The 25,627-nt window shown below is 42.7% G+C and overlaps 1 protein-coding gene and 1 pseudogene across 2 annotated transcripts in view; both read left to right on the plus strand.

Moving 5' to 3' along the window:
* Positions 1 to 16,649, plus strand: part of GATA4 (GATA binding protein 4) — a 39,375-nt gene extending 22,726 nt beyond the window's left edge. For both annotated transcript variants that reach the window (XM_066589153.1, XM_066589154.1), the window contains 4 exons: positions 12,776 to 12,942; positions 14,313 to 14,526; positions 16,014 to 16,126; positions 16,497 to 16,649. In XM_066589153.1, coding sequence (XP_066445250.1) covers positions 12,776 to 12,942; positions 14,313 to 14,526; positions 16,014 to 16,126; positions 16,497 to 16,649 — 647 coding nt within the window. The remainder of the gene's footprint in view (positions 1 to 12,775; positions 12,943 to 14,312; positions 14,527 to 16,013; positions 16,127 to 16,496) is intronic.
* LOC136616067 (mitochondrial nicotinamide adenine dinucleotide transporter SLC25A51-like) lies at positions 2,011 to 3,333 on the plus strand (annotated as a pseudogene).
* Positions 16,650 to 25,627: the final 8,978 nt, after the last annotated feature.

The raw sequence follows: 25,627 nt of genomic DNA on the forward strand, positions 1-25,627 counted from the left end.
GTCCACAGGGTGATTGTACCCTCCTAAATGATGGCCTTATCTGAAGCACTGCCTATCTAATAATGGATAGATAAAAGCAATGTATGAAGATAAAACCATACACCAATTAATTCAGAGCGGCCTTTGTTGTCAGCTGTAACTTTAGTTGGCTTCATGTTAAAAAATGGGTCAGATAGATAGATATGAGATAGATAGATAGATAAGAGATAGATATTAGATATGAGATAGATAGATAGATAGATATGAGATAGAGAGATAGAGAGATATGAGATAGATAGATAGATAGATAAAAGATAGATAGATAGGAGATAGATAGATAGAGATAGATAGATATGAGAGATAGATAGATATGGGATAGATAGATAGATAGATATGGGATAGATAGATAGATAGATAGATAGATAGATAGATAGATAGATAGATAGATAGATAGATAGATATGGGATAGATAGATAGAGATAGATAGATAGATAGATATGAGATAGATAGCTAGATAGATAAGAGATAGATATTAGATATGAGATAGATAGATAGATATGAGATAGATAGAGAGATATGAGATAGATAGATAGATAAAAGATAGATAGATATGAGATAGATAGATAGATAGAGATAGATACAGATAGATATGAGATAGATAGATATGAGATAGATGGATATGAGATAGATGGATATGAGATAGATAGATAAAAGATAGATAGATATGAGATTGATAGATAGATAGAGATAGATACAGATAGATACAGATAGATATGAGATAGATGGATTGATAGATAAATATGAGAGATATATGAGATAGATATTAGATAGATTGATTGATAGATATATAGCGCAACCTTTTCCACAGCGCTTTCAGGTAATTTATTTATTACACCCTTACCCACCTCGGAAGGCTGAGCCAACCTTGAGTCGGCTAGATAGATAGATATGAGAGATATATGAGGTAGATATTAGATAGATATGAGAGACATATGAGATAGATAGAACATATAGGAGATAGATATGAAATAGATAGATATGTGAAAGATGGATGATTGATAGATATGATAGATATAAGTCAGATAGTTATGAGAGATTCATGAGATAGATATGAGATAAATAGATATGTGATAGATGGATGATAGATAGATAGATATGAGAGATAGATAGATAGATAGATAGATATGAGATAGATAGATAGATAGATAGATAGATAGATATGAGATAGATATGAGATAGATAAATATATATGAGAGAGATAGATAGATAGATACGAGATAGATAGATAGATATGAGATGGATAGATAGATAGATAGATAGATATGAGATAGATAGATAGATAGATACGAGATAGATAGATAGATATGAGATAGATAGATAGATAGATATGAGATAGATAGATAGATATGAGATAGATAGATAGATATGAGATAGATAGATCGATAGATAGATAGATAGATTGATAGATAGATAGATCGATTGATAGATAGATAGATAGATAGATAGATCGATTGATAGATAGATAGATAGATCGATAGATAGATCGATTGATAGATCGATAGATAAACACGAGATAGATAGATAGATATGAGATAGATAGATAAATAGATATGAGACAGATAGATCGTGTGTAAATGCATGTATTTTCAATGGGAAAAAATATAATTTGCCCTCGCATGTATGGGTAGATGAGAAAATCGCATTGCAATACCATGCAAATCTCACAGCTTGTAAATGCAATACAATTTTAAAAAAAAGATTCCATAGCAAATAATGGGCGACTCCTTGTGAGAAAAATAAAACATGCAATCGCTTAGGTGAACAGACATTGAAATCAATGGGTTATTACCGGGCGCAAATTCCCTCCAAATCGTTATCAGACAAAACTCGCTCATGAAGGTTGGCCCATGTGAATATAGCCATAGTGAGCAGCAGCAGGATGATGGAAGGCCCTGCGATGTGTGTGGGCACCTTACTCTGTATACACTCCGATAAGGTAAACCATTATCTTACAGTCCGCACAAAGCGACCATGATGGACGATGATGTCGCCGGGCTAATCACTATCGCTGTTGTAAAGACCAGAAAACATAAATGTATGTTGCTTTACATGAAAGGGCCCCTGGCATCATGACATCTCTACAAGGAAACATTTTAGGGACTTGTTGGGACTGAAGATACCAGAAAAAAGGATCTAATTTTCGAAGATCATTATTTGACCAGGTAGAATATTGCAGAAAGATACTCCGCTAGGATATTAAGTGTGAGGTGGCACCGCTCAGCAGCTTGTAGCATGAGAATGACTTTGGCCAACACCATGAGATACACCATACGTTCTAAGGGGCCTTTTACGAGGGTCGACTGCCCAACAGGTAGTCCCAGCAATAATCACTCTTGTGCTTTTATATAGGAACGAGCATCGCTCAGTGAATGGAAGCAGAATTGACCAGGGATCATTCCGGCCCGCCTGTCTTCATTCACATAAGCGAATGACTGCCTGTTTACACGGGCCGGTCGTCGTTCAATTGTCTGCCTACAGGAACTGAACGCTGAATGAGAAGCGATCAAATTCTTGTACATCGTCCGCTTGGGGCGTGCATTTACACCCAACGATTTATCGGCCTATGTATAAAGACCCTAACTCTCTGGAATCTACAGGAGGCCATTGGGAAAAGGGGAAATTTCCCGCATTCAACTGTAGAGTTGGCAGGTCTATGATAGCTGCGCAAACATTGTAATCACCTTTGGCATACAACAGGTTTATGGATAGCAAATAAGAGATTCTATTAGACAGTTGGAGAAAGACGGGATTCATAACCTTTACCGGGAAACATCACCTACTCTCCGGCTAAAGACTACAACTCTTGCCCTGATATTCGGTCCTCTTGAAGACCTCCCAAGTCTCTTGTTAAGGCATGCAAATTCTCCAGAGCTTGTTACAAGGAGTGTAGCAGCAATCCTTGCGGGAACAACTGAAGCTCTCCTTAAGGCTTTCGAGAGGGTTCAGACTTTGCTTCAAGACTACAAACACCATGACAGATTTACAAATACTTTTCAGACCTTTAAAGTGCTTTGACCCTATGGAATTGGAAAATATCACCGTAGCCTAGTCCCGATTTTGGTCCTGAATGGACCAAGTAATTTAGTTTTCTTTGGTCTTCGCGCCCCATTCAAACACTTGTTTGCCAGAAGCTCATGTGATCAATGACTTTATCTGTGGTGGACTGCTTGGAGCCATGTTGGGTATACTGTCTTTCCCAATTATCAAGGTGAAAGCCCTATGCAGTCTCCGATCCAAGGGGAATTTACTTCCTTTGGGAAAGTTTTCATGACTATCTGCACAGAACGGTTGTGATGTGAGTCGGGGAATATTGTCACCTAGCATCTTTTGTATTGGACAAGGGATCAAATGGTCACGAAACCAAATAGAATGCTGTCTGTGGACACTACAACTCCTGAGGATAGGCCATCAATAGTGTAGTCCCAGAAAACCCCTCTAATAGTCTCTTAACTCTTTCATACCTGATCTTTCTTTAAGTCCTATTTGTCTCAAGTAAACATGGCCGCTCTTGCCCTTCGGAATAGGCACACATATATATGAGGCTGCTGAATGGCATGACATAGCAAGGACACTATGGGAAGTGGTTATCTAAGGCCTCCCAGTCGGCTCCAAGAGTTTATCTGATAAATAATTAGTATGAGATTACAACAAGGAGACCACAAGGACACTGGGGACTTGGCTTTAAGGATATCTACCCAGAAAATGATTTTGCTTTAATTTGCAAGTATGAGGTTTGTGACAAAGAACTCGGAGATGAGAATCATATAAGCCCCAACCTCGTTGTCCATACGACTTCTCAAAACGTTACGTAATACATCGCATTGGTAATTATCAGCAGTTTGACCTTCTTGGATCCTTCCTTCAACCCTCCTCTCAGTGAGTACATTGTTTATCACCAGCGCATCCTTGTTTTGTGCCGCCGTCATTTTTACGTCTACGTAAAAGATGCAATCAACGATGGACAAAGCACTTTCAGATTTCAGATTCCCTTTAACCCTTTCCAATCCACTGTCTGACGTCTGAAGACATTCTGATTGAAGCCTGTACAGCTCCAATGTCGGAAGACGTCCGGCAGGGTATTCTTACTGTATATTACTGGCCGCTCTGTTGTCGGGGCCTCTCCAGCATGTCCCATACCGCAGTACTGGCTCTAGCCAGCAGATGGCGCCATTGTATAATGGCAGAAAGAGAAAGCCCCCTAGGAAACCCTGAATCCAAAATTAGATTGCAAAGGGTTAAAGCCTTGATCACACCGCAGAAAGTGATGCGGATTTGTGTGGAATCTGCATGGAGAATCTGTCAAATTTGCATCCTATTCATTTGACCGGGAATCCTTATTCTACACGGAGATTTCAAATCCATGTGGAAAAAAGTAACGTGTCGGTTTTAGACATGGACGACGGTTTATTGGAGTATATTCCAAATGTTGGTTTGTGAAAAATGAGGTTATCAGCAGCCGGTGTCTTTATCTACAAGGTCATTTAGATGGAAAATAGAAGCCACCCCTCATCAATAATCCATTGGCATCACCGCGATCAATAGATGGCATTAAATAGATATTCTCAACTTAGACATTTAAAAGGAACGTTATCACCTATAATTTTTTTTTGCTAATTAAAGCCAGATAGAGAAACATTTCCATTTTTTAAAATCTGTTTTTATTTTCCGATTGCAGTTTTTTAAAAATTTTAATTTGTTGTCTGTGTATGACTATGTTGGCGGCCATCTTGTCTTTGCTACAGAGATATGCTTTACCGCAACAGCATGGGGCATTCACATAATGTACAGGAATGTACAGGAAGGGCATGCTCTGTGATATATGCAGAGGTCATTATGCAGGGAGGGGGCGGAGGTAAGTTGGGACCATCACCTATTGTGAATGGTGGATCCTTTGTTATCTATATAGGAGTTTAACCTTTCATTGTAATCCTGCCTGCAATGATAAAAAGATCACTGCTGAAAGGTTTTATCCTGATCACGAAATCTCACAAAATTATTCGGCTCAGCGATTAGTGTGAAAACTGCAGGATTTCAGGTTTATTTTTAATATAGATTGCGACATTGAAAATAAAAATAAAAAAATCACCAAACATTCTTTTTGGTAATTTTCTGGTGACTCATTCCCTTTAAGACATATCTACACTGTATTTCATAATGCTCTGAGAGGTTGAATGGTGGCTCAGTGGTTAGTTCTGTTGCCTTCTACGCTGTGGTCCTGGTTTCAAAGGGCAATAACATGGACTTAGCATGTTCTCCTGCTGTTTGCATAGGGTTTGTTCCGCAATTCAAAAACAAACTAAGTGAACTTAGATTGTGGGCTATGGGATATAACTAGAGATGAGTGAGCCTACTCGGCCACGCCCCTTTTTCACCCGAGTACCGCGATTTTCGAGTACTTCCGTACTCAATTCGGGGGGCCCCGTGGGTGAGTGGGGGGTTGCAGCGGGGAGTGGGGGGGGGGGGTGTGAGAAGGAGAGAGAGAGGGCTCCCCCCTGTTCCCCGCTGCTACTCCCCGCTCCATCACGCCCCCCCGGCGATCTTTGCACCCGAGTACTGAAGTACTCGAAAATCGTGGTGCTCGATCGAGTAATTAGTTCGAGTAGGTTCGCTCATCTCTAGATATAACCATGAATTGGGAGATTGCCAATGATGTCCATGATGGTGAACAACTGGTTCAAAAACTTTTTTTATAATTTGTCAATGTGGAATCCGTGTTGATCCCTTCAGTTTCAGCCTTCAGTAGTTATCTCTTCCTATGTTCCCTTCATCTCTTCTTAACATAATTGTCATTCCTAACAAGAAGTTAGATGTCTGAAGAGATGCCACAAATTTTTGCTTCAAGAGGAAGATTCATGTTTGCTTCGAATGCCATTCTTCGTACTCAGAATTCTTTGCCAAGACCAAAGCTTCGAAAGAGCCAATACTTTTCTTGTCCCACAAGTTGGCTTTGAAGATAAGAAAGAAAGAGGCTTCCATAACAATATTCATTAGAAACAGGCAAAAATGTTTTCCTTTTTGCCTTTAGCCCGTTATCCCTTGACCTTAAGATGTAGAGATCCCAACTTTTTCCTTAATGGGAAGGTGTCATATTTTTAAGAATTTTTTGGCAATTTATTTTTTAAATTTTTGGTCACAATTAGAGATGAGTGAACGTACTCGGATAAGCACTACTCGTCCGAGTAATGTGCCTTATCCAAGTACCGCTGTACTCGTGCTGAAAGATTCGGGACGCGCTGCGGAGCGGGGAGCTGCAGGGGAGAGCGGGGAGGAACGGAGGTAAGATCTTTCTCTCCTTCTCTCCCACCCGCTCTGCCCCGCTCCCCGCTGCGACTCACCTGTCAGCAGCGGAGCGCCCCGAATCTTTCAGCACGAGTACAGCGGTACTCGGATAAGGCACATTACTCGGACGAGTAGTGCTTATCCGAGTACGTTCGCTCATCTCTAGTCACAATCCATATATTTTTTCTTTAAATCCAACAATCCTGCACTTTTTAACACGGACCACAGAGCCCAATAATAGTCTGACACTTCCTATTCTGTGAAGAAAGCTTTGCAGCAGTCATCTCACTGACGTTCCTTTTACGCAGGACGACTATCTGGCCTGACAGCCATCCAGCGATAATCGTTCCTCTGCTCTCACTGTCTATTATGTGAATGGCCCATGAAGCTGCTGCAAAACATATCTATAAAATCTCTTAGTGCTGTTAAATGTAACTCGGGAAAGATTGCCGTCCCCATAGTCATGTATAGGCAAAGGAATAAAAAAATCTAGAAAAAGAAAATAAAAACAGATTAGAAAAATAAAATGTTTCGCTATCTGGTTTTGATTAATCCAAAATTTTTTTTTGGACAATTTATTAAAGACGGCCTGTCATGTTCTCGAGTCAGTGGAGCTAGCTGCATGACTTTGCAGCAACAACCCCGTAGACACTAGTGCGTCTTGTCTTTTGTGTCCGTTCCCCTCCCCACCCCCCACACACACATACATATACACTTTTGTTAGTTTCAGTTCTCAACACCCTGAATCTGTCGTTAGTAGTTTGCTCGTTCCCTATCTTGCTGCCAATGAGTGATGTCAATGAGAGGAAGATAGCGAGTGGAGGAGACTACCCACTTGAGTTAACGATTCCATGGGTACAAAGCTATGCAGCCAGCTCTGCGGACCAGAGGAAATAACAAGTCCCTTAAAGCAACCTGCCGGTTTTGGGACAAAACTTGATTCAGGGACCAGAGGGGTGGAGGGGATATATTACCTGTAGTCAGCTTTTGTTTGGTTCCACAGGCTCAGGGTCCTGGCCATGGCTACCTATTCGCCCATAGTGCATCGGTAGTGTTAGGACTACCACTGCACTATACCTGCTGTATGATTGGCCAATGCTGCTCACGTGATCAGCTCTAACCACTCACATAGCAGTGCATAGAGTATTATTAGAAGATGGCAGCAACCATCTTGGCCACTCGAAAACAGGATCCCAAACCAGAGGATCCGAATGACCGCAAACAAAATCAACTATAGGTAATATACCTTCTGAACCTCATGGTTCTGGGACAGAATTTAAGGCTTATTTAGGCTTGATACTTCCCAACGGGGGTACATCGGGAGTATTTCCAAACATTTAACTCCGACATGTACCACTGTATTGGCATACCATGACATCATAGACTCCCATTATGATAATATTTTTGCATTATGCCTATGTATATAAAAAGCATATCAAGGCAGAGTATGCCAAAACAAGACTCTTCTGGCACCCATTGGGTGAATAGGGTCGTATGGATGTGTTGAGTACATGTTCCCCGACAGTTCCCAGAACATTCACCGAATGTAGTGCAGAATATTTTACAGAATATTACAGTATTTCCCCCCGGAAGAGAAAAGTTTCTGTAAAGAGGCAGAAAGAATGTTGGTTTGTATAAAGGTGGCGGGCGCAGATGGGGCACTCACCGAGTATAAACACAGTATATTCCCGTTAAGATAAAAGTGGAATAGATCTCACAGATGAATGCTTCTGACATAGTAGAATTTTAAACATCTTACAAATGGGTTTCGGAAACGCAGTAGATGTTCAGTGTGTAAGTAATGGTCCATGCCTTCTGTGTTTGGAAGTACGGCCAGGACTCCGGCGATGTGATCACTTAGTTGCGGTGATATGTTGATATAACTTTTCTTGGCTGTTGTAAACAACCCGCTTGTCAGAGGCTTAATGGACTCTACTTTCACTAAGGGCACGGAGGGGCAATGCTGAAGAGCGACTGTAGCACATTCAATCCTCTGGGGCTTGTTTTATTATTCTATGTTATAAATAGGCCTACTGGTAAAAGGCCAAATTTATTTAATTCCTGGTAGGGCTGTCTGTGCGAGAGAAGGGGAAGCAAGAAATGCTGGTATTGACCAAACTTACCCAACTTTTAAAGGAGTTGTCCGTTTGGCAAGCTTTCTTCGGCAGCCACTTTGTCTTGCTGTAGGAGACCTCTGTTGACCTCCTGCTGTGGTAGGTGGACCAGCAGCTGATGGGCAATTTCTTCTGTAGCCTTAAGATAGTTTATGACGATTTTAGATGGCTGAAGACTTGTATATTCCTTTCGACTCACCCAGACTCGTGCACACTCGGCCAAGTACGCACATGTTTTCAATAGGTAGAGGGGTATAAGCTACTTCCAGACACCTGGGCAGTTGCTTATCTCCTTTTGAGAAGAAAGGAATGAATTCCAACATGCCAGACCCTTCTTTTGCTGTCAGGGAAGAGTTGGGACACATTAGAAGTTCAGTCAGTCTCACAGATTTGGCCTAAGGGCCCTTTAACACACGGTAACCTCTCGGGTGCAGATGCCCAACAAGCCGCCCCAGCCATGATTGTTCCTGTGCTTTTACACAGGAATGATCAGCGCTAAGTGAATTGAGGCATAGCAGGTCGCCCGTGTCCATTCACAGTAAACAGGCAGTCATTCATAGATGAACGACTGCCTGTTCACACAAGGCCGATTGTCGTTTAGTTTTTTTATGCATATGCAAACTGAAGGACGAATGATACGAGAACTAATTATTATTTGTCGTTCAGGTGGTGCATTCGTGAAAGACAATCAATCAGATTTTTGCTGGATCGCGGGAATTTTAACATTTATTGGCCCGTGTAAACTTAACAGGTCATCTGTATTATGCTCAGGCGTGAACAGTCTTCAAGAGAAAGACATGTTTGTAGCAATTCTGTTTGTAGCTAATGGATGCAAGGAAGAGGGGGTTCAATACACAGCTCAATTTATAGCTTACTTCAAATGGTCACTAACTTTTTAACAACTTGTGCTTATGTGTTAGCTAATGTAATAACTAGCAAAAGTGCAAATCACTTTTATCTAAAACTATGCCTTTGTGCTGTAAAAGCTCGCTAAAGTGCTGGCAACTAGGGATCTTATTTCCTTTTAATTTGCTGTCCACTACCTGTTGTCATGTGAAGTCTGTCTCTGGTAACATAGACACTGAGACGGATTACAGGAAGTGTGTGTGTGGGTGTTACTTGCTGCTCTCTCATGCTGCCTATAGAAGTCTAAAGAGCGGGGAGGGGGGGGGGGATGGAGCTGTTGGAGAGAGACAGACATAAAGACTCATACAGAGATGTAGCTGCAGCTAATAGTGTTTACTGAATCACAGCTACTGAACTCGCCTCTACACTGCTCTGTACTCTAGTATAATATCCTACATGCTGCTGTTATGTGCGAGGGTGTGCTACAGAAAGATAGAGAAGAGAAAATATTGCTCCCCTATGTGTGAAGAGACACCATAGCAGCTAGTCTCCACCCACCAGCTCAGGGATGACTGAAAGTCCTAAATTAGTCCCGACAATGGAAAACATCTATGGCAAATTAATTAACCCTATAACGTGAAGTAGAACACTTGTGTGGTCTGATACCTTTCAGCCATCTAATGGATTGCACTAGTTCTCACACCCCAACCGTGACTCAACATCTAGATTCTTTATTAAACTGTGATCTTCTTCCTCTGTATTTTACAGTTCCATATCAAAAACGCAATCTATATACGGACAGAAGCCAAAACGTTTGAGGATCATTGGGCACTAAATGTAATAGTTTTACAATAGGACACATTATACGGTATATCACAAAACGCAAATCATCTATAAATGATCTCCTCTGATTTGTGGCTGAATCTATAGAAGAGTTAATCTGTAATTCCTTCATGTGTGGAGAGGATGAAGTCTCCATATTTGTCAGCCCCATAATACTGGCTGAATGAAGGTGACCTGCGTGTTAGTACAATGAAATCTGTGATTAATGATGTTCCTTAGTTTCCTCTTATAAAGCTGATCTGTCCATCAGGGCATCCAGATCCCATTTAAAAGGGAAACCGTTGCACTTGTGTTCTGGTGCAGCCGTAGACTGACCCTCCGGGCCCTATTGTTCTAAAGCCCATGGGACACGTCCAAGCAATTTGTAGTATACTGAAGAGTTTCCTTCCCTGTCTGTTGCTTGTATAATAGTAGCAGCAGGAGAAGGAGGAGGTGAAGGAATGAAGGAGGGGAATGTGTCAAAAAATCCCATAATTGCAGGATTTAAAGCCGAGTTAAGTAGCTGAAAGCCATAAAGCTCCCCACACACCAGTTTAAGATGCAGACTCAATCCCCAGCCCTATTAACAAAGAAAATATTAGTAGAGGCGAAGAAACCGCTACCAGTCGGTGTCAGGCCGGGGCTAGGAAGAGTAATACTGGATGTTTGGCTCCTTAGTGGTGATTCTTAGGGTACTTGTACACCAGGCAAGTATCGCACCTGTGACTTCAATAGTTAGTGGTCCTACAGAAACCCCCCGATTAGCTGATATCACGTAAAGTGACCCTTTATTTTCGGGACATGATTCTGGATGGAGGGTTATTTTACCTGTACTTTATCTCCTCTTCTCAGCCCTTCATTCTGCCAGGCTGGTTCTGTTTTTCAGGCGGCCAAGATGCCATCATTAGGCTACCAGAGCAACAATAAGTGTATTGGTAGTTTTAGAACTACCAATGCACTGTAACTGCTCTGTGATTGGCCAGTGCTGCTCACATGATGAGCACTGGCCAATTACAGCCCAGTTCAGTTTCTATTAGATTATTAGAAAATAGTGGTGGCCATCATCGTCACCTAAAACATTAAGCATTGAACAAGCAAAACGAAGAGGCCAGTAAGAGAAGATAAAGTGCAGCTAAGCTACCCCTCCACCCTCTAGTCCCGGGAACGGAATTTTGATCTGAAACTGAAGGGTTGCTTTACTCTGGCCATTCATTAGAACTTACTCCCAAATGCAAATAGATGGGCGGCAGCACAACCAAAACCATGAAGTGGGGGAGCCTCACAGAAGTTAATAGAAGACTTCAATGCTGGGTCCGGACTTAATGACCCCATTACCAAATAATGTATTGTGGTGAAGTCGGCATTCCAGGACTTTTCTTGAGTAGGTTGAATTGAACCTTTATTCCTCCATGTAAAAGCTGCGACGTTTCGACCTGTAGAAGGTCTTTGTCAAGCATCAGACGAAACAATTATTGCCCTGAAAATCGTTCAATCGAATGGTACGATAGTCGTTCAGTTTAAACGCGGGCAAATAACTGAACGATCAGTAAGAATCACTCGCCATTCAGGCTCAGCGGGCATGGAAACCAGTGGTGGCACGGGCACCTTTCATGCTGAACAATCATAGGAATGTGAAACATTGAACGATAAATGCATGAAGGCTACACAATTCTCAACGAGAATGGTGGAGTCTAAATGAGCTGCCCAAGCGTGAATGAGCTGGTAATGATGTCACCAGTTCGTTCCGTCAGAGATTGTCAGGCCATAATAGACGGCCATTATCTGAAAGACGGGAAGAATGTCCTGTGAATGTTGTCATGACAATGCGTTAAATTCACACAAAACGACTGGTCTGTGGCCCTGTCTGGTGTCCATTGATTGGATGCAGGTCAACATTTTAACTATAGTACTCAACAAAAACTTTAATAAAATCGAACAGAACAGATGGACTTCTCAACTGATATCTACTATTATTAAAGCAAATGTCAAGCTTATTCAAATCGCCGAAAGACATCTATGGTCAGATAAAAAGCGTCCAAATTTGCCAATTCGGCCATCCGAAATCCCTAGTGTTTGGCCAATGGATTGACTAGGTCGCGTCCACCAGCTGTAGAACCATTTGTAAAGCTTATTCAAATCACGAAAGACATCTATGCTCAGATGTAAAGGGTCCAAATTTGCCATTTCAGCCATCCGAAATCCCCAGTGTAAAGCCGAAGTATGATCAATGGATAGGTGAGGTCCACCAGATCAAGAACCACTTTTCTTTAGTGGCTCTCACTATGGTTAATAGGGAGGCAGACTAAAAAAAGTGTATGGAAGGAGGTTGCAATGCTGAGGCAATCCCTTTAATTAAACATTACCTCGTTGCTAATTCCTAAACATCTTTTGGCACATTGGCTCAGCCTCATAGTATAGAAGACATAAGCCCAGAGGAGAAAAAATCTGCACCGTCATAGCACATAGAAGTGGCTGATTGCAACAACTGAGGCATTAAACCTAATTTGGCGTTGTTACTATTGCTGCAGAGAAAGAATAACGCGTTTCGCTTGCTGCAGGATTTACTAGAGGCGTAAGCTATATATTTATATGCTGTAAACTCTGGAGGTACAAGAAATGAGCATCATAAAGCCATTCTTACAATGTTTCTGAGGACATTTCTATTATTTTTTCAGAATTTTTTGACGACTTCTCAGAAGGCCGAGAATGTGTCAACTGCGGAGCAATGTCTACCCCTCTGTGGAGGAGGGATGGTACAGGCCATTACCTATGCAATGCATGTGGATTGTATCATAAGATGAATGGCATCAACCGTCCGCTGATCAAGCCCCAACGACGGCTGGTAAGGACTTTTCTGCCTTTTTCTTTAAGTGGCTTTAGAAATGCAGTACTTACAAGTGTTCAAAAAAATATCTGTTTTGGTATTGCAAGGCCTCATATTGCACATTCAATCACTATTTGGCATCCCCCCCCATCCTCGCTCCCACAATGGGGCTGGAACTGTTCATCTGCTTTTATAGCCCTTCCATGCTAACAAATGACATGTTAAGACAAGGTTGTAATTGGCTGCTCTTGACTGTGCAGTGCCTATTCATCAAAACAATTCCTGACATCCTCCTCCGACCCCCTTGCAGTGGCGAGTTGTATCCATTCACAGGATCCCCTTTGATGGGTGTTTCTTCTTGATCAGGCCATTCCCTATATACTCTCCACACTGCTGAATAAGAAAACCCCAAAAGGTTGGCTCTAGCTAGTCCAGCACCGATGACTAGCCTCGTTGGAGGTCGCTCTGATCACTGTATATTCCCAACTAATGTGCATTCACACTGAAACCTATCCTTGGAAAACTTGTCACTTGACTTAAAGGGGTTGTCCCGCGAAACAAAGTGGGGTTATACACTTCTGTATGGCCATATTAATGCACTTTGTAATGTACATTGTGCATTAATTATGAGCCATACAGAAGTTATTCACTTACCTGTTCCGTTGCTGGCGTCCTCGTCTCCATGGTGCCGTCTAATTTCAGCGTCTAATCTCCCGATTAGACGCGCTTGCGCAGTCCGGTCTTCTCCCTTCTGAATGGGGCCGCTCGTGCCAGAGAGCTGCTCCTCGTAGCTCCGCCCTGTCACGTGTGCCGATTCCAGCCAATCAGGAGGCTGGAATCGGCAATGGACCGCACAGAAGACCTGCGGTCCACCGAGGGTGAAGATCCCGGCGGCCATCTTCACAAGGTAAGTAAGAAGTCACCGGAGCGCGGGGATTCGGGTAAGTACTATCCGTTTTTTTCTTTAAACCCCTGCATCGGGTTTGTCTCGCGCCGAACGGGGGGGCTATTGAAAAAAAAAACAAACCCGTTTCGGCGCGGGACAACCCCTTTAATGCTGCACTCCACAGTCACGGGTCTAGTATCCATACAGGAAAGCGCCAATTCTGAGGAGCTATCACTTTAAATGGTGGCTCCCTAGTTGTATGTTTGATGGCAAAGAAGATATTCTTGATTGATGACATGTATCTATCCATAATTTAAGGTTAATTGCAGGTTAACAATGTATCATATTCTTTACCTATACAGCTATTGAGCCTTCTCTGTTCTATCAACAGCTCTCCAATTGACATATACTGCCACCTAGAGGCCAATCAGTAACTTCTATAGGTTATAAATGTTAGCTGTATCTAAAGGACACGAGTAATGTCAACTTTTTTCTTTTGCAGTCTGCTTCCCGCCGTGTTGGCCTCTCCTGTGCCAACTGTCATACAACCACCACAACCTTGTGGCGTCGAAATGCAGAAGGAGAGCCTGTATGTAATGCCTGTGGCCTGTATATGAAGTTGCATGGTGTTCCCAGGCCCCTGGCAATGAAGAAGGAGGGCATCCAGACAAGGAAACGTAAACCAAAGAATCTGAGCAAGTCAAAAACTCCAACAGGTACAAATGAACCCAAAATGATGCACCCATAAAACCTCAAATGTGCCATGTGGGCAAAAAGTGATCTGACCTGCCCTCATTAAAGATGGCTGAGATCTCATCAATCACAATAACCTTTTTTTACTCTTACCTAGGGATCAGATGATTTCCTGTTACTTGACCCATTAAAGGACACCAGTGTTAACTCGTTTTGCTACTTTTGTACTAAAGTGTATGCAAATGAGCACGAGGGTCCTCTTGCACAAAGCAATTGATCATTGGAGTGAGCAAACGAGCCAACGAGTTGTTTGCTTTCAAACGATGTCCGTTTACTTGCTCAGATAATCGTATACATTTTTTCCATTATTTTCCGTCATAGCTCATTTAGTGCATCATTGGTCTGTCAGTGGGGTCTGGGAATAGTTTGCGAATGACTGAGCGATTGCCTTTTACACGGAACGACTGGCAAACGACGAGCAATGATTTTATGCCTGCATAAAGTGAACGCTAAGCGAACCAATTATTGCTCAATCATTGGAGATGTTTACACTCCGTGATTGTCGTTCACTTTTACACAATTCAGTGTAAAGGGCTCTTACTTGTAGAACAGCGCCTCCCTATTTTCGAAATAGAAAAACCCTGTAATAAAAAAAAGTTGACAAAGGTTAAAAAAATTGTAGAAGCATGTGGTCAGATCTTAAAGGGGTTCTCCACTTTTGACAATTGATACTTTTTTGAAGGGTCCTTTAACAATAAGCTAAACTCCCGAGTGTCCCACTGCTGGCAGCCCCCTAGTAATTGTCTGTAGCCTGTGGTAAAACCTGGCAGTAAGCATTTAATTATCCTGTAGCACCCCCACAGGCGAAATCAAGTATTACACAGTGCTTATTCACATCAGTGGGTTGTCTGTGTAATGCAGGAACGGGCAGGTCCTCCAGAGTGAGACAGTCACACAGTCTGTCCTCTTTCTGGTCAAAAGATGAGGATCCCAGATAAAGAACGCCCCTATATTGACTGAGAAGTCACTAACACAGTATATGAAAATGTTCTAACATATAAACCTGTAGCAAACTATTAAGAGGAACTGATTTGATCCATTGTCAGTCTTTCTAACATCACTCATGCGCCAGCTTGGCAATGTGCACTAATTACTTTACTTCAGAGACCCGGTGCATCTGACGGCCAGTCATAAATGGAATCCACAATTTGGTGCCAAGTCCTAGCTTCCATCCTCTTGTTCTAGTAGCGATGTTGAGACATAGGAAGCCTTTAGTCCTTCTAGTGAATGTGACAAAACTCATCTGTTTGTGAAGGGCAGACATCTTCCTCTATGAGCTGTCCAGGTTGCTGCTTAGCAAACAGACTCCCTATTGACTAATTATGGGGCTCTACCTATTTTGTATTGTACTTTTCCATTATATATATATATATGTTTGATAAACTTGGTGGATTTTGAATGTTTTTTTCTTCTTGCTGTTAAAAGGTGTTTTTTATGTACTTTCCACTAGGACCAAATGGCATCGAGAACCCCACTCCATCTACCAGCACTATAGAAGAGATGCGCCCCATAAAAATTGAACCCGGACTGTCTCCTCCATATGGGCATTCCTCAATATCTCAGGTACACTAGGGCTTCTCTTAAGCTGGCCATACATACACATCAGATGAACATTGACTCATCCCGCTAAGTTTCGGAAGGAACATGTTGGGGGAGATCAGGATCAAGCAGTTGGATTTTAACTGCCCAATCATTTTTTTGTTGAGGACATATATGATTACCAGAGATGTCTGACTGTGGCTTTCTATTCCCCCCTCTCGATTCAGAACATATGTATGCTTGGTCAAGCATGAATGTGTAAGGGGGTCGAGAGAGCTCTTGTTGGCTGAACGACCACTATCTAATGTGTATGTGTACCCAGCCTTATGGTTTAATGGTCTGCTTGCCAATATACTGTAGGGTCATGCACTTATTACCAATATTCTTTTTGCAGGCGTCAGCTTTATCTACTATCACAAGTCATGCCCCATCTATTCATTCAATGGTCGGTCTCAAGCTATCTCCTCAGACCCATCACTCCACAATCAACATATCTCCTCAAGCCAACTCCAAAAATGACTCCTGGAATAGTTTGGTCTTAGCTTAATGCAACTCTCACCGCTTGCCTTAGAACCTCCATTCATCACTTGAACATTCGGTTGACTAACCAAGGATTTGTTCATTGTACATCGGAAACGTTCTGCCAGTGAGATGTCACTCAAACATGTAAACTTGAGAAAAGTTCTCAAAAGACTTAATAAAAACCTTCAGCTCCTTTAGAAATGAGACGAACTTCTAGCAAAGTAATTTAATGTTTATTCTTATAGTAAAGGACTTTTATACATTGGACGGTATTTAATGTGAATGGACAGATAAGCGGCCGGAGGGAAGTAGACGAGTCTCCATACTGAAGAGGGAAGTAGACGAGTCTCCATACTGAAGAGGGAAGTAGACGAGTCTCCGTACTGAAGAGGGAAGTAGACGAGTCACCGTACTGAAGATGGAAGTAGACGAGTCTCCGTACTGGAGAGGGAAGTAGACGAGTCTCCGTACTGAAATCATACTTGCCAGAATCAATTTCAAAAACTACAGCAAATTGTTATAAACTGTGAGGGGGGTGTATAATAATGAGCAACACTGGAAGTGTCTGGAAAACGTTCGGCTTCATTCACTAACATTTATAGTTACGGTTGTGGAAATCTGCACAAATTTAATTTAAAAAAACCTAAGAATTTTTGTTCTTCGTCATGAAGGGGGGCGCCGACACGTTCCTGCTGCTGGGAGTCTTTTTGAACCGGCTTCCACTTATTATATACATTGCAGAATTGGCTTTTTCTTTCCAAAGCGTTATTAAGGGTCCTCTTAAACAGGCCAGTTTTCGGATTTCAACAACTGCCAAAGTAGCGCTGATTACGATTTGGCTTTTGGTGCGGAATCCGGTCCTGTTCATAATAAGTGTCAGATCCAAATTGGAATTTTACAACGGGGGTCTAACACCTAATTTGCGGCATAAATCCAAGACTGCCTCGGAGTTTTCCCATGGAATTGCAAATGGATTAAGCCCCAGTCAATGGAGAAATTTGCGAGCGACCACCCAACATATTTTAGCATTTAGGATTGACACATCAATTCTTTTTCCGCAATGCGAATTTCCGAATTGATACATTGCTGGTTTCCATAGCATTTAATTGGATGTGAAAATGGAGTTTGCTTACGACGTGGATTTTGGAGTCGTGGGGCACTTCTTATAGACACAATCTTGAGGGTTTTGTAATAAATCTATACATGTTGTGTCCTTGTGGAGAGCAACCAGGTTGCCACCAATCTCTCTCTAGTAACCAGATCCATACGGTGAAGATTGAAAACTATAGAACTGTTATTTAATAATCGAAAATCTATATATTTTTGTAAAATGAAGATAGATTTCAACTTTGCATTTTATTTAATTATGACATTTGCATGCAGCTAAATTACATCACCTGTTATGATGCCCTGATTGGTGGGTCGTGACTGTTCATTCTCTTGACATAGTGGCCTTTCCAGTTGTCTAAGCAAATCACCACACTCCATTCAGCTTGGAAAAAATACAATTTCTTCTAGCTTGTAATTTAAGCAGTGAAAATATCTGGTCAAGATGGATGGCGAGGGGGGAGGGTGGGGACGGGGTGGGGGGCATCTCAAAGAAGTGGTCGTATGGTGAGGGTTCCCTTTTTAACCAACTTTGTACTGCATTCCAATTCCAAAGTTGGAAGCTCCAGTCTCTAAAACAACTCTGGAATTTTTTTTTTCCTTTTTACATACGGTAAAGTCAATTGGCCATGACGAGTTCTCTTCAACCTTGTGCAGCACTCCGGAAACAAAATCTGCCTTAGAAAAATGTATTTTTTTGTTTTGATTATTATCCAAGTGTCAATTGTAGCTTTTTCTATGTTGATACAGCGAAATACTCCCTCTTTAATAAAAAAACTAAAAAATCTTTCCAATACAACTCTATTCATGAGACCCACCAGTATGGCAACCTGAGGAACCTAGGCGAAAGGCTAGTCACTAGTGAAGGCACCTTTTTAGGTGCTAATTTGGAGATCTTTCACGAGGAAGAGAACCTTCTGTATGCTGTCAAGTTCACCAGCTCCTTGTATAGCCATGGCTATCTGTAGGCAAACATCATGGAGTGGCGTCAAGGAATTATGACCAGTTTTGTTGACTACCCATCTACCAACCTTTCAGCGATTGGATAGGAAGTCAAGAAAAAAGATTAATCGCCGCAATCATTAGGGGTTTGACCAGCAGCTAACTCAAGGGTAATGAGTAACAGTGACTTCAAGAACTTTTACCCCTTTCTGAACGTGCAATTGCAAATCAATGTACATGATTGATGAAAATGTCTCGAGTAAAGATAACGAAGTGAAAATTGTAGATTCTGACGTAAAGGTTTCCGATGATGATAAATATTCTGTCGATAATATTGTTATTACTGAAATTGTTAAGCAAAAAGGTTTTTTTTTGCCCTTTATAAAGTTGAATGTAAAAAACAACAAAAAGCATAAAACACAAACAAACAGGTAAAAGATAAGAATGTGAAGTTGTTGCGAACGGCACTTCTAACATCCTTCCAAATTTCAGAAAATAAAACAAAAGTAAAAAACTTGTTTGCTCTCTTTATTTTTTCTCACCTTGCATTGAGTCATAAGAAGTCAGGATTAAAAGAAAATAGGCATTTATGGATAAGGCTGCGGGGTTATAATATCCTAATGGATACAGCATGTAATTGGGATGCTCAGTTGAGTTTTCAAAAATTTCAAAAACTTTATTAATTTCTAAAGAGTTTTCTTGAGAATATTCAATGAAGTTACATCTTTTACTTGTTTAGTGTCCTACTGTGTCATGTCAATGATTCCACGGGACTTGCCTACCTTTAAAGGGGTTGTCCCGCGAAAGCAAGTGGGGGTATACACTTCTGTATGGCCATATTAATGCACTTTGTAATGTACATTGTGCATTAATTATGAGCCATACAGAAGTTATTCACTTACCTGTTCCGTTGCTAGCGTCCTCGTCTCCATGGTGCCGTCTAATTTCAGCGTCTAATCTCCCGATTAGACGCGCTTGCGCAGTCCGGTCTTCTCCCTTCTGAATGGGGCCGCTCGTGCCGGAGAGCTGCTCCTCGTAGCTCCGCCCCGTCACGTGTGCCGATTGCAGCCAATCAGGAGGCTGGAATCGGCAATGGAACGCACAGAGCCCACGGTGCACCATGGGAGAAGACCTGCGGTCCACCGTGGGTGAAGATCCCGGCGGCCATCTTCGCAAGGTAAGTAAGAAGTCACCGGAGCGCGGGGATTCGGGTAAGTACTATCCGTTTTTTTTTAAAACCCCTGCATTGGGTTTGTCTCGTGCCGAACGGGGGGGCTATTGAAAAAAGAAAAAACCCGTTTCGGCGCGGGACAACCCCTTTAAATGAGTCTACGGTTCCTTCTACACCTGTAGATTTCAAGCTAATGGCGAGCACTGACCTATGAGATCAATGCTAGTTTTCCTGACCTGCATCCCGGCCGGTCGCACGTGCAATCATTCGCACCCCATTCAGTTTCATCATCATTCCCTGTCCACAAGGTAAGATGTGCTGCAATGATGATTTTTTTGTTTGTTTTTGGCTACACAAAACATGCAATCAGCTGATTAACAACCATTTGTTCGCTGATCCGTTGCAGCTTCTCCCAGGGACGTTCTAACCTGATCATTGGGCCGTGCAAAATTGTACAGGGACTCAACAATTCACTTTGCTCTTGGTCAGTAACTCCAGCCAGATTAAAGTATATGGAAGCTTCTAAAGGGAACAGAACCTCCAAGGCTATTGCTATACACAAATGAGAGTGGCGCGCATAGCAAAGAGCCTGATGCTTGTTTCCCCTTCCAGTGATGCTTGAGCCAATTCTCCACCTCTGTGTTGGCTTATATTACTCTGGAGAGGGGAGCTCTGAAGTGTTTGCCAGCCAATAGCAAAATAAACCAAGGCTGCATCCTCTCTCCAAGACCCCATAGCAGGGTCTGCTTATATGATATATATATATACTATACACCACTGTCTACAGTTTTTACTGGAACTTTTCTACCACCAACGCTTGTGGAATATTGATATTACAAATGTATGATCTAAAAGAATGTCAATATATGTATAAAGTAAAGTACAATCCTAGAGGATCTAACTGCTGGGATCGGCAAATATTTGAGCAAAGGAGCTCCGTCATTCTGCGCTCACTTTTAATTAGGAAACAAAAGGTGAAGATATCAGAATTTTTGTCCAATAGAGGAATCGCACATTTTTGAAGCAGTTCTTTTCAGACAATTTGGATTCAAAAGGAATGGGTAATATGGTATAAGGCCTTATTCACAGGAGCATTTTTACGCGGCTTATCTAACAGTTATATGACCATGTGAAGCATTGAGTTTCAATGCATTCATTCACATGGCTGAATTATTAGCCGTGTAACAACCCACCCAGTTAAGATAGGACATCGGCAGCCAATTACGCCGACTGATGTTTTGATGTGGCTGGAAAAGATAGGTTTAGGTTTGGGCCTACCCTTCAGCCGCAATCAGCTGGCAGCTCCCATAGACTTCTATGGGAGCTGCCAGCAGAGGGGGGGGGGGGGGGGAGTTTAGCAGTGGCTAGCACTGCTAAACTATGTCAGCTGGTTGTATTAAGGCAGCTGAAGGATTTCTCCTGGTCGAAGGAATTCTGGGCTGCTGCGCATATACGCTGCACCCAGGCCATGTTAATAGCTGAGAAAATGCTAAATTTGGTCACGGCTTTCTCTCGTTCATACGGGCAGACAAACTTCTCAAGGCTCGTGTGAAAGAGGCCTTAAGTAAAGATTAATACGTCTTCCTGCTGGGTCTACTTCTGACTTTGGCTAAAAAAAACTGCACCAGAAACTACAATAAAAAAATAAATGTTCTTATTTGTAATAGCGCTAACTTATTCCACAGTGCTTTCATGTAAGTTATTTATTACCCCTCACCAAGCTGGGTACTAATTTTACCGACCTCAGAAGGATGAAAGACTGAGCCATGCGAGGATCAAACTCACAACCTTCAGGTCGTGAGCAAGAACATTTGTAACACTCTGTGCCACATGAGGCTATAAAAACTTGTGTGCTTTATTGGCCTATGGTGTTTCCCCTACATCCTATAGCAGCACAATCATGGGGTTAATCCTGCCCTGTGTATCAGGACACGTGGAATTTTTAATTAATTAAATTTAATGCGAATTAGCTACAGAATGATGTCTAGCTCCTCCAATTTTGTGTGGATTAGGAGAGGTGGGACAGCTTTTGGGCGGTCAACTTCAAATTCCACCATGCAAAAGGTTCCTATCCAAAGGATGACTTCTTGCTAAATCCCCATGGTTGTGCTGCTGTAGTATGTAAGGGAAGCATTTATTTCCCAGGGTAATCCCATTTCCTCTTTGTCCTAACAGTAGCATAAGCTTCACACCCAAGTTACATACTATTACTTTATAATAAACAAATGGTGGGAGGGGCTAGACATCCTTTTATATCGTTGGCCTAAAAAAAGACTCTCTACTTGTGTGTAATGACGTCTTTTTTCACTTGTGTAGAGCTTGTTGACCACTAGACGCCTCGTAAGATGCAATCCAAGAGATTCCACCCAGAGTCTGAGAGGGGGCGCATTGTTGGAATGCAAGAAGCTGGATGGTTGTATTGATAAATTGCTCGCCACCTGAACCAGTCTGACCAGACTGTTAGGAGGTGTTGGGACCAGTAGATGTGTGAGGTGACACAAGGCCACCGGGCTCAGGACCCCCTGACAGACCACCAGTAGAGAGGTGCGTCTGACCAGACTGTTGGGAGGTGTTGGGACCAGTGGATGTGTGAGGACAAACAAGGCCACTGGGCTCAGGACTCTGGACTCCCTCGACAGACCACCAGTAGAGAGAACTGTCTGATCGTCTGACAAGTACGAGCAGCTCCAACTGTTTTGTTGTCCACCATGCAGAGATAGGTGGCGCCATCGTTACACCCCAGTGTCTGCCGGAACCATAACACTGTGCAACACAATTTTTATAACATAAACGGATAGGTGGCATATAGTGACTTTAGCGCGTTGAATTCAAATATGATATCCGTTTTTTTCTGCCACGGAAGGTTTTCCAATTATGGGGAATAATGTAATCCAATTGCTGTTGTATTGTTTTTTGGAAATATGCCGCTACAATTAATCCAGTCAGCTTGCCAATATCCTTGCTTAATAAAGAAAATAACAAAAGTGATTGCACAACTATTTTGCAATCACTGTTACACACCATGTACTAAAAGAACACTATAAGGGTAGGTTTATGTAACATATAGGGTATGTTTCCACGTAGTGTAAACACTGCGGATCATCCAGCAGTAAGCTCTAATTAATGAACTGTGTTTTTACAAGTCACTGGCTAGACTAAATAAAAGAATCAAAATCATAAAACCATAAATACATGTTTAGTATTGCTGCGTCCGTAAAAGTCGGATCTAACACATTATTTACCAGTAGTTTAGCAAAAAAAAAACCCCATAAGTTTGGTATCGTAGTAATCATACTGACCCATAGGATAAAGCTATCATGTCATTTGTGTTGCATTTTGTGGGCCGTAGAAACAAGACATACTGAAAGATTGCGGAATTTTATAATTTTTTTTTTCCATTTTACTCCACTTAGAACTTTTTAGATGTTTTTTAGTACATTATATGGTACATTAAATAGTACCATTGAAAAATACAACTCGTCCCACAAAAAACTACAAGCCCTCAGACAGCTACGTTGATGGATAAATAAAGGAGTTATGATTTTTTTTTTTTGAAGAAAAAAATGTTTGGTCACTAAGGGGTTAAATAACTTGAAAATAAAATGTGCCGCTATTATTTAGTTTTACCGGTATAATCAGCAGGTTTTAATTTTCCAGAAATATATCAATTACTTTCTACTAAGAAAATGAAAAAAAAAATTGTTTCACAATGTTTATCAGACGCTTGACTGAAGAGCATTTGGTCTAACGGCGCCCATAAGGTGTACAGCTTTTTTACACCCACACACTGTCACCTCTGTTTGCAGTGGTGTCACGAACAATGATCCTGGACACCACGGAGTGGAACCGGGTTGACTTCAGCGACGAATCCAGGTTTAGCTTTTATTTTCCAGTCAGCCACCCCTAGTAGTGGTACAAGGGACAATGACAGCTCAGCGATATGTTTAGGACATCCTGCAGCCACATGTGTTCCTCTCATGGCGGCTTCCAAGAGGCATCTACCAACAGGAATGTCCCCACAATATTGGCACACTTCTGTGGCTGCCCAGTCGCCAGATATGTAGCCAATAGAACATGTATGGGACTATCTGGGATGCCAACTTCACAGCCTATTAGTGTGTATGATCTAGAGGCTCAGTTACAGCAAATGTGGACTGATAGGCTGCAGGATACTATATAGAACCTGTATGTCGCCATGCCCACCCGTATCACATCTTGTATCCAAGCTAGAGGTGGCCCAACAGGTTCCTAGAGCCTCCCATGTCCACACGTATCCCATCTTGTATCTGAGCTAGAGGTGGTACAACAGGATACTAGAGCCTCCCTGCCCGCCCGTATCACATCCTGTTTCCAAGCTAGGTGTGGTACAACAGGGTACTAGAGCCTCCATGCCCGCCCATATCGCATCTTGTATCCAAGCTAGGTGTGGTACAACAGGGTACTAGAGCCTCCATACTAGTCAGTATCACATCTTGCATCCAAGCTAGGCAGCGCTGACATGGACCGCTGGCTCTGTCTGGAGGTTTTTTCCCTCCACTGCATCAGGCGGGCCATGGGCGGTCAGAAGCGCTGAAATGTGCGCACCGTGGGGTCTGTGCGCTGCTTTCTCCAGCAGTGCATAAGGCACCGCACTGGCGCTCAGCAGTGCTCACATGGACCGCCAGGTCTGTCCGCACCCTTCACAACCCCCTTTCCTCCCCAACTGCATCAGATGGGCCAGTGGCGCTGTGCACCGCTCCCATCTGCCCACCGCCGTGTCGCTGGCCTGCCTTCTCCACCACAGCATGAGGAAACAGCGGGCCAGGAGGTCTCACACTACTGCCGCCGGGGACCCTCACAGCGTGTTTGGTAAAGGGGACCGCAGGTGCCACACTACTGGACCCAGGGACACTAACAGCGGGGCCACTAGGGGGACATTGTAAGGGGAGATGGGCACCCACTGTGACAGTAGCGGTGCTGGCAGGACGTCGCCGGCAACAGTCACAATGGCAGTGCAGATGGCATCGGAACATAACAACAGGACACCGCAGTACTGAGTGCCAGGACCTGTGAGCCTGAGGAATGGGGCAGCCAATCATGAACAGGGGGCATCACCGGTGTGTCAAGCCTCCACAATCTTGTCCCCACCATTACTTCCTGGTGGTGACAAGATACAATAATAACCATCTTACCTGCTAAAGAGTGCTAATACAGAGCCGCATAAGAGCACCATCAGCTTCCATGTTGGTGAAGATAGAAGAAGAGGAATGATTACCTGTAGCGCATGGAGAGTGGATGTGAGACAAGTGAGTCCATTCCAGAGAGAGCACAATTTTCCCAGTCCACAAAGACCAGGTACCCGTTCACAATACGGCATTTGTTTTTCCTGTGTGGCAGTCCGCCAATAGGATCACCACACAAAGGTACGTGATTTTAACACCCACACGGAGAATGTGCGGGGTGCATCTAGGCTAAGCCTACTTTTAAGGCCTCATGTCCACTGGACACGTATAATTAAAAACTCTACGTGGATATCCCGCACGCGTTTTCCGCGGCCATGCATTGGACACCCTCAGGTAAGTAAATACTTGCGGATGTCCTTTTCCCCTGCCGCCCGGATCCCACGTGCGGGAAATCACCCGCAGCATGCTCCATTTTTTGCGGGTCTCCCGCAGGCTTCCATGGAAGCCGTCCGTATCCGCGGCACACCCGCAGCTGAATTTTTGCTCTCTGGCGCGAGTTTAAAAAAAAAGTGTCCGGCGTGCCGAGCACATCCGCCGGGACGAAGGAAGAAGATCCGACTG

The sequence above is a fragment of the Eleutherodactylus coqui genome, chromosome 1, assembly GCF_035609145.1.
Source record: "Eleutherodactylus coqui strain aEleCoq1 chromosome 1, aEleCoq1.hap1, whole genome shotgun sequence".
Classification (NCBI taxonomy): domain Eukaryota; kingdom Metazoa; phylum Chordata; class Amphibia; order Anura; family Eleutherodactylidae; genus Eleutherodactylus; species Eleutherodactylus coqui.